At 43.9% G+C, this 16,241-nt stretch overlaps 1 protein-coding gene across 1 annotated transcript in view; it reads left to right on the top strand.

Annotated features, from left to right (window-relative positions):
• Positions 1-16,241, top strand: part of pdlim4 (PDZ and LIM domain 4) — a 38,513-nt gene that overhangs the window by 12,439 nt on the left and 9,833 nt on the right. Inside the window, exons 3-4 of the mRNA XM_058627672.1 lie at positions 5,956-6,037; positions 15,724-16,040. Of these exons, the coding sequence (XP_058483655.1) occupies positions 5,956-6,037; positions 15,724-16,040 (399 nt within the window). The remainder of the gene's footprint in view (positions 1-5,955; positions 6,038-15,723; positions 16,041-16,241) is intronic.

The raw sequence follows: 16,241 nt of genomic DNA, 5'->3' as shown, positions 1-16,241 counted from the left end.
CAAGCGTTTGTTTGTAACCAGAAGCCAGGCGATGAAGGCACTGACATCCAGTGTCCTACCATGTGGTAGCCCTTTTTCTTTTTTTCTTTTCTTCCCAATGAAAATTGCTGCACAGGAAGTTATGTGTTAACAAACAGCAACGGTTACTACGACGGAGCAGACAAACAAAACAGAGGCATCTATAAAAGGCCCAATTCATTAATATGGAACAAGAGAGTCACAGCGTTGGCGTTGACAACGGCCAAATTACCAGCAGATAACTCACAGTAATGGTAAACAAGGAAGTACAAACGAATACGGGGGACATTAAAACTTTATGTCATCGACCACGTCCTTTGATGTTCATTATCCAGACAATGGGATGTCAAATTTAAAAGTCAAAGACCATTTCTAATTATAGTTATTTTCCAAAAGAGCTGTGAAAGATGGGACTTTCAGTTTATTGGAAACACTCCTCAACTGTGGGCTCCAGCAAGAACCGATGATTATTCAATTACAACCATTGATTCTGGAGTCAAAGAATAAAAAAATGACTTGGGAGTGACTTGGGAAGCCCACGCTGACTCACTAGAAAATGATATTTTGGAGGACATCAGTTTTCAGCGCTCATTAAAAGCCTACGCTGTAAAGCACTCCCAAACACAGAGTCACGTAGTCATAGAAGGAGAAAACAGAGACCTGTAATTTTGTGTTGCTGCCGATGGACAAATAGACGAGTCCGCACGTCTGCTGTGAACCAAAATTACAGCACGCTGGATGCATCTGCACTCGAGGATCTCGTGTAAAGCAAGAATGTTTCTGTGTATCGTTCCCTCATTTATTTATTTCATAAACTCCACAGCTCCACATCTTCTGCCTCCATCTTGCCCCATCCTCCGTCACAACATCCATGATGACACTCGTCTCCACCCACTCCACCTTCCTCTCCTCCTTGCATCTTCACCGTACCACCTCTCTCACTGTTTCTCCTACTAACCTTCATTCCTCTCTCTCTCTCTGTCTCTTTCTCTTCCATCTATCCCCTACTCTCACTACAGATTACAATATCATCTGCAAACAACATAATCCACAGAGACTCCTGCCTGACCTAGTCTGTCAACCCGTCCATCACCACTGCAAACAAAAAAGAGGCTCAGAGCTGATCCTTCACCTTCCATGAACCCATCTGTCTCACCGTCCTCATAATTCTGTCCTGCACCACCCTCACATACTTCTCTGCCACTCCCGACTCCCTCATACGATACCACAGTTCCTCTCTTGGCACCCGATCGTGAGCTTTCTCGAGATCCACAGAGACAAAGGCAACTATGATGAGCTTCATGCCACTGGAATTACTACAGTCCTGCACATCGTCCTTGTTGTTTAGTGGTACTTCATTTTCTCTCCCTCGCTCTCCAAGATGGTGTTAAATAATTCATATTAAGGAGCAAGCTGCTGCGTATTGGAGGGTTTCTTGTGAGTGCTCCTCTGAGGATCATTAAAGATGAATAATTATGGAAAAAGAGGGGATTTGGGCATGTAACCTTCAAACTATACATGTCAGATGTCATTAATCTTTACTTTCCAGAGTTTATTTTTGTTGTGATTGAACACCCTACCACCGCCATCAGCTAACGCAGGAAATCCTGCTTTATTACCTGCATTTAGGTCTGAATTTCATTAAAACACCATCTGTCGATCGCATTAAATTCGGATAAACTGAGGTTGACGTACTGCCGACGTACTACTGTTGCATATCATATCTGTCCTGGTCGGATTTCTGTTTGTTTCTCAGAAAGATGAGAGAATAAATGAAGTGGATTGATGGGTGAGAAGGGAGAAAAAAACAAAAAAAAGAAAAGAAAGATTGAAGGCAGGACAAGGAAACAAAAAAAGCACTGTGAGGCACCGTGAGGTCACCACTTTAACACAACTTTTCATTTTCCATCAGGCCTTATTATGCTGCAGGCCTGTCAGCACTCGACTGTGAGTTAAAACACTTTTTTCACTCCTGGCATCGGCGATCAAATGGAACTCTGTCGTCTTGATGGGGAGGGAAGAGCGGCTACCAATCCCCCCCCCCCCCCCCCCCTCTCCGCAAACGCACACACCCTAAAGTTCACTGTAATGTCAGAGGACCTGGACAGACACACTGGGCTCTTACTGGAATGTGTCACTGTTGCTTCGCTCGGGCTGAGCCTCTGGGAATACATGAACCCGGCTGTTTTTCAGGCGTCCAGACTCTTATCTTAATCATCACACTCCACTAATGTGACTCTGTTGATTCTAAATTAGAACTCCTTTCACTCTTCCCATTTTTTTCCTTCTTCGTTTCTTCACTCTCTGACCTCACGTCCCTTCCCCAACTTTCTTCCCCGGCTGCCAGGACTTGTTGGAGAAAAAAAAAGCGATGTGGTGTGGTTGCAGAGGCCGGAGAAACACGTGACGGTGGTTTGGTGATGTGTGTTTCCACTGCTGGTCAAGCTGTCCGGAAAGAATCATGCTGGGTGGCAAGTGAAATGTGCCGAGAAATAAGTCATGAGGCATGAGCTGTGTGTGTGTTTACCGCGTGTCTATAGTTCTTTTACTCAATATGAAGGTGCATATAGGGGCACCCTCACTTTTGTCTGTCATTTAACCGCAGAACTGTTGTGCAGATGGTTTCCAACTCAATGGTTCTTCGTTCTTGCACAGTCCTGGAACGTATCGAACACATGTTGTCGCTTGATTGTACGAATCTCTGGTTTGTTAGGAGAATTAATCTTAACTTGGAATAAATGACTTGGTGGAAAGTTGCAGCTCAAGCGAAGTGATTCAATGCTTATATACAATTAAAATGAATGTGGAAACATGTGTTCACTTAGCTGGTTTTTACCCTTTGGTTACCTCAGTGTAAACTATAGGATGCCCGATAACAAGTCTGGTGTCGGTTCAAAGTTGGGAATGACTCAAAGGAAGCAACTGGTGTGCTTGCAAACGCGATCAGGAGAGTGAAATCCAAGTGAAACGTTGCTGCGTGGATCGTTCAGAGACAAAAACAGAGAAAAGTCACAGGGTAAGACCTCTCTGCGCTAGGATTTACCCCCACTGTCTCACTCTGACTCAAAGACCCGTGACTCACAGCTGAGGAAGCTGCTGTGACCAAAGGAATACAGGACTCCAGCTGGGACCCAAAAAAAGGAACCCAACTCATGCCTCACACACACACATGCCTCTCCACAACCAGTGTTACCACTGCTTCTCCTTCATCCTTTCATATCGTCATTCCTCTCACGCTCTCCCAAGGTCTCTTTTTTGTGGTGATTATAAAGGAGCTTTAGAGTCTGCCCTGCAGAAAGGGAGGATGGGGGGAGGGGGGGGTAGGCCACAATCCCTCCCTCCCTTTAAGTTCCCTCTTGCGTCGATCTTGTCATCACCCAAATGCAGATTCTCTCCCTCAGGTCGAGACCCTGATAATTGCTCTTCAAACAGTGATTTTCTGCCGTTACTTGTGGGGGGGGGGAGAGTGCGTTCGGGCTCGTCTCGCGTTACAAAATTACATAGGAGCAGCTTTAGCGGTATCTGATGTAAGATGTGCCTAAAAAACCACGCTCGCTCGCTCGGGTTTGATGAGGTGAGGCGAGACTGTGAAGTGAACCCTGTAAATGTTCCGTTGGTCTTAATTTGAAGGCACTCGCTCTTCAGACGTCTGCCTCCCGCTCTCCTCCTTGAACATGGCGATCCCGCGTGTGCAGCCAAAGTAAACTCGTTCAGAACGGTGAAAATCAGGAAATTAAACCTGCCTGCAGAGGCTCGGATGCAAACTGTAAGACCAAAGCAAAGAGCAATGAATTAGCGAGGACTTTCATTGTCTTTTGGTCGTTTTATGAATGGGGCCTTTGCAATTGTGTGTTTTTTTTTTTTTATTTATTATTAATTTATTGTATTATGGTTTATTATGTGGGGTTTCAGAGATTATCCGTCTTTGGAACATTCTTCTCTCTGCTTGTCTGGATTTAATCTCACTCGACAATGATGCATACAGTAAGGAGGAGGAGGAGAAGAGGAGCCAGTGGTTGGAAATCAAAGACAATGCTGTTGGAATGAGGTCGGGACCGTTTGTCCACGTCCAATTTATCATTGTGAATCTCTTTCACGAAGCTGCCGCTGTTATGATTAATCCTCTTTTAGTGCACTGGAGGGGGGTCTAACTGAGGACCATATAAAGTTCCTTCGTCTGCGGCTTGATTTTGAGCTTGATCTAGTTTCCATGAGCCTTATCCAGTAGATCCAGTTCGCTCCGGCTGGATTCATGATTGGATGAGACAGGCAGGAGGAAAGAGAGAAGAGGAACACTTATGAACATTGGAAATTAAGCTTCAATCTTAAATGTAGACTCTAGCACTAGTTCTCATGTAGGTTTCCTGTGCATAATGCTCTGTGTTTGTGACCTGACTGCTCACCTGCGCTGAACCCGCTTAGAACAACGTGAAGAATTGTGTCTGAGCCTCGCATTTAACCACTCACCACTGTGAGGAGGTGTGATCATTTGTCTTTGTGCTGGATCCAGATTCCCTCCTGGACGGGCCCCTGTGTTACCGCTCACACAGCGACCCATTGTGGACTTGTTTCTGCCTACGTTTGTGGAGCATGACATCTGAGTCTAAGTCAATTGCTCAGTATCTGTGAGTTAGAAGCATGAAACCTGATAACACCAAGAAAACAAAGGACGTGAGTGACTTCACACTGAGTGTCCCGAGTGTTGCACTCGCAGACCCGAGTCTGTCTGCGAGTTTCCACTCACTCCACTCACGCCTCTGCGTTCACTATGATGGATGGATGGTAATCTTGTGTTTCCAAAATGTCAGTTCAGAAAAGGCCTCAGTTCAGTGTCTGAACTTTCTCTTGCTCTTCAATAGGCCGTGTGTGTGTGCGTGCGTGCAGCAGTTACCATCGAAACCAAACAATCTAAAAAATATGAAGGCTTTCTGTCCCGGCATCATTAGGAAATGGCAAAGAGGAGTAGGGCGGGGGGGAGGGAGGGGTCTGTGGTGTCGGGGGGTCATCCTACGCAGTAGCTGTTACTTGTTTGCCAGACACTCGGCGCCTCATAAGAGCGTCCTTGATAGCAACACCTCCACGGCTCATATTTGAAGCATTGCTTCAGCTCGGCCAACGCCGTGCCAGCTGCAGTCTGATTACCTCACACTGACAAACCCACACACACACACACACACACACACAGTGTCCTGTATAGTTTGAGCAATGTCCCGCAGTTGGTAGTTGGATGCTTTCCCGCTAAGCAGCCCACGCCATGGCAACAAAAAAACACCATGAACCAAAGGCCTCTCCCTCCCTCCCTCCCTCCCTCCCTCGCTCTCCTCAGACGGATGAAACGGCAGCGTGTGTGTGCGACTCTGCGAGCGACGCTCGTGATGAATGGAGAGGAGGAACGAGCTGCGCGCTCTTCAGTTTCACTCGCTCGCCTTTTAATGTGCAAAATAAATGATGTGCACCCCCCTGCTCATTGGCCCCCGTTCTGCAGCGCAGTAAATAATGTGTTTTATCATTCCTTGTCGTCAGCGAGAACACACTTTTTTTCCCTTTTTTTTAAAGAATGGCCAACTGGAGTCAATTACTGGTAATCTCAAATCCCACTAATTCGCTTATCGCTGCTTTTGAAGGGTTTACGGTGCCAGAGTGCAGCAGTGTGTTCTCTTCAAGAGTAGAAAGAGCATAAACAGTGGAGTTATGATGCGATGATGTCCTTATCTTTGCACCAGTGGATGTTCAAATCCACATGTCACTCATTTGCATGTGTGTGAATGTATACTCGACAACATTATAGGATGTGATGTGACAGAAAAAACCCCAGCTTAGAGTAAATCTCAGAGGATTACAGTCTAAGTGTCTTTCAGATGTTTCTCAGGAGGAATGATTGCATACCTGTGTTTGGGTATTACTCACTTTCTCTCTCCCATGGGTATTGACTTTTAGGTCGGGATCAGGAGACAGAGTGTGGTCGCCAACTCTTAGCGAAGATGGCAAGACAAGCCCTTACATGGAGCCTGACTCACAGGTAACCACTGTTTTCTCTGGATTTGCAGAAACACAAGTTGACGGCGTTTTCGCCCGGATTGAAATTCACACCCACTGCAGATCCTGCAGGAGTTTTCTCATGCACCCAACACAACACAATCTCTCTGTTAGGACTTTGGCCATTGGCCCATTTTATATCACTGTCTGCCTTTTTGGCTGTGTGGCAAGACAAGCAAGTGCTAATGTCACAAAAACAATATATTCATGTTTTTGTCAAATAAATGTGTTTTACTTTAAACAATAACCCCAGTGTTATACAAACATGTGATCCTGTGATGATCTCATGGGAGAGTAATTATATTCTGTCCATCAACTGTCCAAACAGACACACACAGGTTTTAACTACTACAATACCCATGAGCCTCGGCTGCCACGGCTGTCACGAGTGGCAGAGCTGATGCTTTGAGGCTTTGTTGGTGAATTATTTCTATGAAAACATTTTCACCACAATTCAAAACTGTGGCAAACACACTGCATGCATACATTTGTTTTATCAAACAACCAGGCACTGTCTACAACAGCAACAGTAGTATTTTTGATTGATGAGCCCAAAGGGAGAGTTTCACATCCATCCAAGGCACATAACTTTGGTGTAAATTAATATGCCTTTTACCAAAGGTTTTTCCAAAAGGTTTATGATCTTGTCCAGTAATGGCGTCTTTTTTTAGTTCCTGCTCTGACGAGGTTCCAAGAGCTGAGGCGATACGATGCCTATCGTCTCCAGATTTCCGGCCACTGAGTGCAGTCACAGGAAGAGACGTCCTACACAGGAATCAAGCCGAACTGTAGATCAGTTAAAAAGACTTAACAATCCTTAAAAAAACTTGGGTTAATCTCCAACAATTACCAGGGAAATGTCTAAAATCTCAATATTTAATGGAGGAGTCTGGTGTATTTAGTGACAGCACTGATGATCGCGAGTGGTGAGCAAATATTTTTAATTAACTGATTCTAATGATTCAGTTACACTGAAAACACGCTTGTAAAACAAAGTCACCGCAGTTTCATACAGCCGTGCAGTGATGACTCCGCCCATGCTGAGTAGGTACTTTTTTTGTAGTGGAGATGCAACCTAAACCCGTGCCGTGCCGCGCTGTGCCGTGCTGTGCCAAGGCGAGCCGGGACCATAGTGGAAAAGGGCCATAAGTGTACTGTCACACCAATTTAAGGAAAGCGGAATCTAAAGGCTGCATTTCAAAGTTATACACTGTAGATGCCATATTATTCAAGATTAGTGTTGGTAATAAGTGCTCTGTTCTGATCATTCTGAAAATCATCCACATTCATAGGCTGGTGGCGATCCAGCAGCGTGTGATATGGGTGATACAACGTCACCCCCATATCAGTGCATTCTGCATGGGTGTGAGACCCACTTCTCCTTAGTCTGTTTACATCATAAACAGAGTCCATGGAAACTGGCACAACCCTTGATCTGTAAATTGCACATATACACTATAATACACGTGATTATAAGGGAGATAATGTGTCCCACTGTTCGCTCGGTCTTGACATAGTGTCTTGATTGTTCTCCGATCATCCCGGCTGCCAGAAGGAGGGATATTCAGAGCAGGATGAACTCAAGCAAAAATGATCTTTATCCAAAGTTTTCCAGCACTGGCATGCCAGCAGGTTTATGAGCACACATGCTGTGAGTATGTGGAGTGTGTGTGAGCTCAACGGACAGACAATGAGCATACTGTGGCTCAGATATGTGCGAGATGGACCGTTTGTCAAGCTTTGTGGAGTCAGGCGCTGATCTGCGTGTCCTTGTCGAGACAGGGGTGTTCTTGTCCCAGAAAAAGGGCGGAGCGGTTACACAAAGAGCTGAGGTGAAATCGATCCGTCCGACTCATCAATGGGAGTTTGACACCCAATAGGAAAAGTATTGTCTTCAGGGGCAGAGACAAAAGTGAAGGAGGCTCCGGTGTATGTAATAAATCAGTGCTGTTTGTGGTCATGTGACCAGAGTTCTCAAAAGATGATTATACTCGTACTAAAAGGCAGACTAATAGCTTCCCACGGGACTTTAACGTCTGGGAAACCCAATGACGACGCAGTCCGACAACACAAATCTAACTATTAGCTCCAAATAAACTAATATCTCACATCTTTTAAGCTCGCTAGCCTTCTATGTCAAATCAGCAGTGTTCAGCAGCTGCAGCAGTTTTCATATCACAGCCTCAGCACCAGCTCTGGTCTTGCTTTGATTAGAGGAACCTGAGGGGGCGGGGGTTGGGGCGTGGGGGGGGGACCATCAGCTACAGCGGTTTATACAAACACAGACATGCATGGCAGGAAGGCTGTGCATGTGGGTAACACGAGAGCAGCAAATCTGTCTCTCTCATGCTTGTTTTTCCCCGTATCTCCACAACATCCTAAATTGTCCTCCTCACTCGCTCACAGACCGAGGTTTGAAAATAAAATGTTCCCCCGGCGTCTCGTTTAATGAAGTGAGGCCTGGACGCCTGGAAACTTCTCCGTCGGAGCTTCACGCTCAGGTAAACTTTGTCTTTGCATGAAGAAAGGGAAACATCTGACCCCCAGGGGTCACATACAAAAGGCCCAGGCCCTTTTTCTTTTCTTTTTTTCCTGCTGTGCTAAGACACAGCTCGGAGCGCTGTTCTGACACAATGGTGATTGCTCCTCGGACACATGCTGAGGGCCAAATTTAAACCAAACCATTGGGGATGGAGATGTGCTGATTCTGGTTGAGGTGCTTGAAGCGAGCTTCTGGAAGACTTGATTGCAGGTCAAGATCAAGGTCCGCCTTAAACCACACCAGCCCGTCTGGTGCCGCTCTCATCCGGCAGTTGGAGACTTGAAGGTTCCAAACCTCCCCGCTCCACCTGGATGCAGTTTAGTGTCACACCCATGGACTGGCCGGACAGTTCTGCTTATGTATAAACAAATTCTTCTGGAAATGACCACCCGTATCTCAAGCCTACATGGCACTGACATTTTTGCAAAAGGAGCAGCAGATGGCATCGCACTGTTGTTGTTTTTCTTCTTCCTGCAGAAGTGTTCGCACAAAAACTAGAGAGAGGAAAACCGTTTGTAGTTCCCGACCAAACTACCTTATAGCTCCAATCTAGGAATGTAGGAAGTGACACGCGGAAGCTCCGAGGTGTTTCCTCTCACCCTGGAGAAACATAATACACGATATAAAAATGCATGAGGACATGTTGCGTCTTTGTTGAAGTGACAGATTAAAAGCAAACCCATCGTGGAGTGTTTGTTTTGTCTGTCTGTCTGTCTGTCTGTCTGTCTGTCTGTCTGGGGGTTTTCTATGATGTGTTTCCAAGGAACTGCTCTCATGTCTTGGCAAGACTGTCCGTTGGATGTCATACACAATTTCCTGAAGATAAACAGGCCTGGCAGTGGTCGTGATGATGATGATGATGATGATGATGATGTACATACAGTGCATGTGTAGTTTTGACAACCTAGGTTTGACCTAATCTCCATCACATAATCCAGGTAAAACAAATGAGCTGTAAGACAATATTTATGATTGAAAAAGCTTGAATAACATAAATAAACCATGTATATTTAATAATATTTGATATACTAGATGTATCATTTGGGGAAAATACCCTGAAAAGTTGACCTTTTCTTCCTGCAGAAGCCTCTCCGTCTTGTGCACAACCCAGCAAAAGCCTAAATCTCTAAATCTCGATCCTCCCTCGGCCCACCCTTGATTTGCTTTTTTCTTTCATGAATCAAATCCACTTGTAAGCGCTCCACAGTCCCCCCCCTCCCCCGTTCTTGTTAATTCCCACATCATGCGGTTCATGTGTTTGCGTCAAAATACAGACCCACGTTGACTTTTAAGCAAAGACAGTCAAAGATTTTAGGAGTTTTTATTGTTGTACTTTGGACAAAAATAGTTAACAATAATGAGTTTTCATGCCTCGGTTTATTCGTCATGAGTAATCAGATGATATCTGAGTGGTCAAACCTGCAAATGATCACTTGAAACAATAATCAAAGCACAATTTCCAGTATTTCTTTGAAACTATTTGACCAGTATGCTAAGTGCATCTTTCCAGTGGAAAAGACACTGCTTGAGAGTTGATGCCTCCCTGGTTTTATGCACCAGTAAAACAATACCACCATTTATTGACATTTCAGGCTTCACTTTCCCCCCATAAATACTTTCCATTAAATTACACAGTGGTAGCACAGATTAGGTGGGAATGGTGTATCCGTCAGTCAAAGCGTGTTGGCAAGCGCATATCAGAATGCCACTCATGTCGAACTATACCCCGTTATTAAAGTGACGGCTATTGTGGCCTCCTCGCACTTCCAGGGCCCTCTGGAAAGAATGAGGCTCGGCAATGCGGAAGCAGAGCGCCGCGGATCACACGTCACACAGAAGCTTCCAGTCTCAGCGGCCGGGAGCCGGCAGCTGGAGGCGAATTCTCCGAGATGACATTAACAGGAGCTGACAGACGGAGTCCTTGCATGACTTACTGACACAGTCATTCCAATACTGCATGGAATTAAAGTCCAATATACATCTGCCATTGAGAATGATCTAACTTAAAAGCATTAAAAGAGAATCTAAACTTATATTTACATAATTGTAAAGTAGGTGATAAGAGTTTTTGTTTTGTGCTAAAAATCCTTGAACTCACTCGGAGCCAGGATATGTGCACTGTTACCTCTGCCTCTTAATCCCCTGCCAGGAAATCTCAAGTCGAGTGGAGCGTTTCTGAAAAAGCCTTTGCAGTTCCACTTTCATTCTCACAGCAGGCCGTTGAAATCACAGACCCTTTGACCCGACCCCCGCCTATTTGGTTTGTTTGTGTTCACAAATCAGCCAGTAATCCCAGAAATGTTCAAATCGCTCTTTTGGTTTTCAGTGAGAGAGGATTTTTCCCACTCGGCTTGGCTGTCAGCATGCGGGGGTCACTGGTAATCCCATTTTAGTCTACTTTTAGTCAACTAAATATAATCCCATTTTAGTCGACTAAATATAATCCAATTTGTCTACTTTTAGTCGACTATAATCCTATTTTAGTTGACTAAATATAATCCCATTTTAGTTGACTAAATATAATCCAATTTGTCTACTTTTAGTCGACTATAATCCTATTTTAGTTGACTAAATATAATCCCATTTTAGTCGACTAAGTATAATCCCATTACAGTCTACATTTAGTCAACTAAATATAATCCCATTTTAGGCGACTAAATATAATCCAATTTGTCTACTTTTAGTCGACTATAATCCTATTTTAGTTGACTAAATATAATCCCATTTTAGTCGACTAGTCACTGAGAGCACTCGCAGCGGAGTAGAAAGCTCCAAGGAGGGCAATCTCAAGCTCATTCAGATTTGGCGCAAATTTATATAAAGATTTGATATATATATATATATATATATATATATATATACATATATATATATATATATATATATATATATATATATATGTATGCATGTGTGTATATGTGCAGCCATTTTTCTTCCCCCTCTAAATCATGTCACGTGTAGTTACAGCATCCTGTTAACCCAGGGAGTTAAACATATACATTTAGTCCATTATTTAAACTGCTGCCTCCTGATGAATTACAATCCTGAAATTGGCTCCATCATGACACACATTTAATTTGATTTAATCCAATTTAGAAAGTTGAAAAATTGATACATCGCCACACATTTCATGAATTAGACACCTGGACATTAATCTTAATCTACACCCCCACCACTGCCACAGTGAGGCACCCAGACCCAGGCCCAGAGAGCAATGAAGGGGCTGATTTGTGTTTGTTTAGCGGTGCAGACTCAGCGTCACGTGAAAAAAACCTTAATTTCAAAAGGTCCAGAGGGATTAAACCGTGCAGGAGGCAGAAGAGTGTGCGGCAGACATCGGCCGAGGTCCTGGTCTTCAGTTAAACACAGGCATATGATTTCAATTATGGTCGTCGTCCCCCACCTTTTTTCTCTTCTCGTCACTCCCTCCCTTCTTTTCCTCTGGGTGCCCTTTGCTGACCAAACTGTGGCTGTAGCTCGACGTCCTCGTCCATTCAAGTCCTCATTAATCACACGGACTTTCCGTCAGGTTGATGATGAATAGATAACTCTTGGCTTGAAATGTCCTCCGTTTAATACGATTCCCCTTTTTGAATTTCTCTCCTTCTTTGGCGCACACAGACACACGGTCAGTCACCCTGAACCATTAGTCATGCTTGGTTAACGTTGTAAAACAGGTCAGTGAAATCACACAGCAGCCTGGATTTATTGGCATGCAGCGGAAAACACTGCTGCTTCTCATACAATACTCTAGTTATAGTCTTTTATTCCTCCATTTTCAAAGTTTTAGACAATTTAGGAGAAAATGAAAGAGGAGAGAGGAATTAGAAAGTAGAACGTCTCACAGATGTACTCATGCTGCTTATGTAAACCGTTTGGATTATACTGTAAAAACAAGATAAGGTGGCGGGTGATAAGGCTTTCGCGTTAACTATTAATCATACATGTAGTCCAGACATTGAAAGTAAAAAGAAACTGTGCCACTTTTACCTTTTAGAACAACCTGAATGTTACTAAACTGGCATTTTTATAAGGTATAAGCACCAGATGTGCTGCCTTGTAAATCTGCCGTCCAGCCAAGGTGAATATCTGGGCATGTGAGGCATGTAAGGCATGAAGGGAAAGTGTACTTTTATATGAGGAAGAAAGCGGGGAAGCAGAAGGAGTCGTATCGTACCAGGCTGTGAGGAGTGTGAGGGTGAAAATGGCATTCATGTACACACTATAAAGGCCGTAAATGATCGTTGTGACTGCTAAATAAAGCCATATTCTTAAGAATTCTGACCAGGAGGTCATGAGAGACTTTATTATTTATTATCTATTTTTATAACAAAATCCATATTCGTATCCTTTCATTATCCGAGCTGAGGGAGCGCCCGGATTCTTAAAGCCCATCTGTGACAAATTTGTGATTTTTGAGGGCCATGGAAATAAAAAACGACTTTATTTCTTTGACAGGGTCACTTCCCCTGCGGTCCATAAAACAAGATGAGCATGGTCTTTTTTTAAAAACAAAACAAACACATGTTAGCGTGTGATTACCTGTCCTGTGTCACACTGTCATGCCACTGTGTGTAATGTAATACACTCAGGGATTTTCCTCTGCTTTATTCTCCAAACACGGACGTGAATAAACTTGCCTGCTTCATGTGCTTAAATATGATAAATGAATAACGGGTTTCTATCGAGCCCTGAAAAGGCATGCAAGGACAACGAGCTTCCCAGCTCTGGGCTTGTTCTCAGGAAGTTTAAAAAAAAAAAAAAAAAAAAAAAGGACATGAGATGAATTGGCGGTGAGATAAAAGATTGCAAGAGGTTGAAAGGGCACTTTAAAGGAAAGTCATGTCATCTGAAAATGAAGCGTGCATAGAAAACACTTAATATCCAGGATTAGGGCTCCACGATTCTCGAGAATGGACGACTTTTTTCCACAAAGCTTAGGTTTATTGCACTCTTGAACAAAAGATTTTAAACATTTAATTGGAAATTCAAGTAAAACGCCAGACAGTGTGATTCCTTTAGGCCCCGAAGATACAGTAAATGAGCTTAAGTGACATATGGCGTGTCATAACCAGGGAAAATGGGGGCCGTGCACTGATTGGTCACTGAGTGTTGTTGTCACTGGAGGAGGCACAAGAATCAAGTCGAACAATGCCGAACTGTAGAGCCGTTAAAAAAGACTTAACAATCCTGAAAATGTGGGTTAATAAGTCTGTAAACTTTCCTCTGATTTGTTTTGCATTTTTATCACAGAAAAATCCAAGAAAATCAAACGACGTGAGTCTGAGTCAGAAAAAAAATAAAGTAAATTCAGAAAGAAGTCCAGGTTTTTTTCTCCAATCTTTGCTACACACCTGACTCAATCACGGTGGGATCGACGTCAGCTCCCGTTTACGTCACAAAGGATCCGCTCCATGTTTTTTTGATCACATCCTCAGCTGCTTGCACTTTACCTGTAATCCCCGCTCTTATTATAGGAAGTAGCAGAATGTTATAAAAAGTGTTTCATAAAATGTGATATTTAAGGCAGCGGGTGAAGGTCGGATTAGTCACAGCCCACCAACTGTGTGGCAAACGGCACTGGAGCTATAACAAGTAGGATCTGGTTTTGTGCTGTGGTGAGAAACCCGGCTACAGAGGGGAACCGGGGTGTTTTTTGATATTCTGTCCAAAGGGGATTGGCTCTGAGGGTGAAGCTACAGTACAACGAGGGCTGACTTCCCAGCCGACTCCTTAGAGCCTGAACCAGGACTGGTTACCCGTCTGTCCTTATTGCACAAGGTTTTTTTCTATTTCCAGGGAAAGAGACGGAGGAGTTCTTGGCAGTGACAGGATATGTTTTAAAACTCAAGAAGTGAGCTTGTGTGTGTGTCACTGTTTGTGTGTGTGTGTGTGTGGTCCCAGTCAGGACAGGAGGACAGGAGGACATGCAGCAGTCCCATCTGTTGAAATGACAGGAGTCCTCCTGTCTGGTGAGGCTGTGAACTCCTACCTCCTGTGGCTAAGCCACTTTAAAACTCGCCCAGAGCGCACAGCCACACACACACACACACAGTCTCATGTAGCCGCGTCGCCTGCACTCGTAAACAACTCTTGTTCCCAGTTGAAAAGTTTATAGTGCATAGATACTATGTGTCATCATTCAAATCCGCCCCGGTTATCTCCCCGCATACGAATCACATCATCAGAAGTGGTGACATCATCGCTGGCCACGCTGTAAAACTTTTATCTGTTAAAAAAAGATTTTATCTCAGAAGACAGACAGAAGTAGAAGAGGGAGCTGGCACTTAGCGTCAAGTTTGGCTGATAGCAGCGGTAAACACTGATGATGTCATGGTGTTGACCTCAGGATGAACACACAGTAGAGTACAAAGTCTGCTACAGCATGTCACAGCGCTATTATCAGTAATATTATTGTTATTGTTAGTAGTACATCAGCTCTGTCGGCTTCTATCAACTGTTTTTTGAAGGTTTTTCAATATTTACTACACACAAGTTCACTTGTTTTGACAGAAACACAATGCACACGCACTTAATAACCCTCACTATTAAAAGTCAAAATGCAGAAATATAAATAAAGTGGAACAAATGGAACATTTTCTCTCAAACCTCACTCCCACAAAGCCACGTTTGGGGAAAAAACATTCTTTTATTTTGTAAAGATGTGTGGGTTTTTAAGTCAGGGTGCCACCACACTGGTCAAGAGGGGATCAGTCTAGAGAACAAAAAGTGGGGGGAAAAACAGCTGTTCTGTAGCGGTTAAAACTGCTAATAAATGAAAATAAATCTATTAATATCATTTATTTGTGTGCTGTATTCTATCTCCTCACCTACATTGTCACTGCAGCAAAGACAGTAAAGATACATATAATAAACAATAAACATGCATTTCCACATAATGTGAAAGTGCAACATAGAAAGATATTAACAATATTAAGTAGTATAATAATATAATATAAAATAGCTTGATATTTAGTGTATAAACACGGATGTATATTGCAATGTGCTGTGTTCATGTTTTCATTATAACATGATATTAAGTGGTGGGCCGCATGTTTGACTCCTCTGGATTAATGGAACAACCTCATTTAACCATCACCTCTCTCCTTTCTGCACTTTGTCTGTAGAATTTCCGTCCCATCACCAGTGGACACAGCGGTTACAGCCGCAAAACTTCATACACACCTGAGCTACAGTCCCCTCAGCCGACTCAGCTGACCCAGCCGACCCCACCGACCCCGCTGACCCCGCTGACCCAGCCCGCTCACATGAACAACGGACACTCCAAACCGCCGAGCTACAGCCCCACCTCCGTGTACGGAAATGGATCCGGGCACAACCAGTACAACAACCCGGCGGGACTGTACGGCGGCGGCAGCGGCAGCAACGGCGACCGACATCTGCCCAACAAGATGGGGAACCTCAGCCTTAGCACCACGCACAGGTAAGATAGTAGTTGCATTATCACAATAGGAGTTGAATACATAGTTTTTCAAGCATTGGGAGTTACATTCAAGAAGAAATACTCATTTGGATCAGGTGTTTTGGAGCAACATCTAAAACATGCAGGCCAGGTGACCCTGAGGACCAGGATTGGGAAACACTGGCTTAGCCCATTAGAGTAGCTTAACCTCCCCCTGCAAGC

This window comes from Solea solea, chromosome 4 (genome assembly GCF_958295425.1).
Source record: "Solea solea chromosome 4, fSolSol10.1, whole genome shotgun sequence".
Taxonomy (NCBI): Eukaryota; Metazoa; Chordata; class Actinopteri; order Pleuronectiformes; family Soleidae; genus Solea; species Solea solea.
The sequence above is the reverse complement of the archived record's forward strand: the minus strand, read 5'-3'. Positions and strand labels throughout refer to the sequence as shown.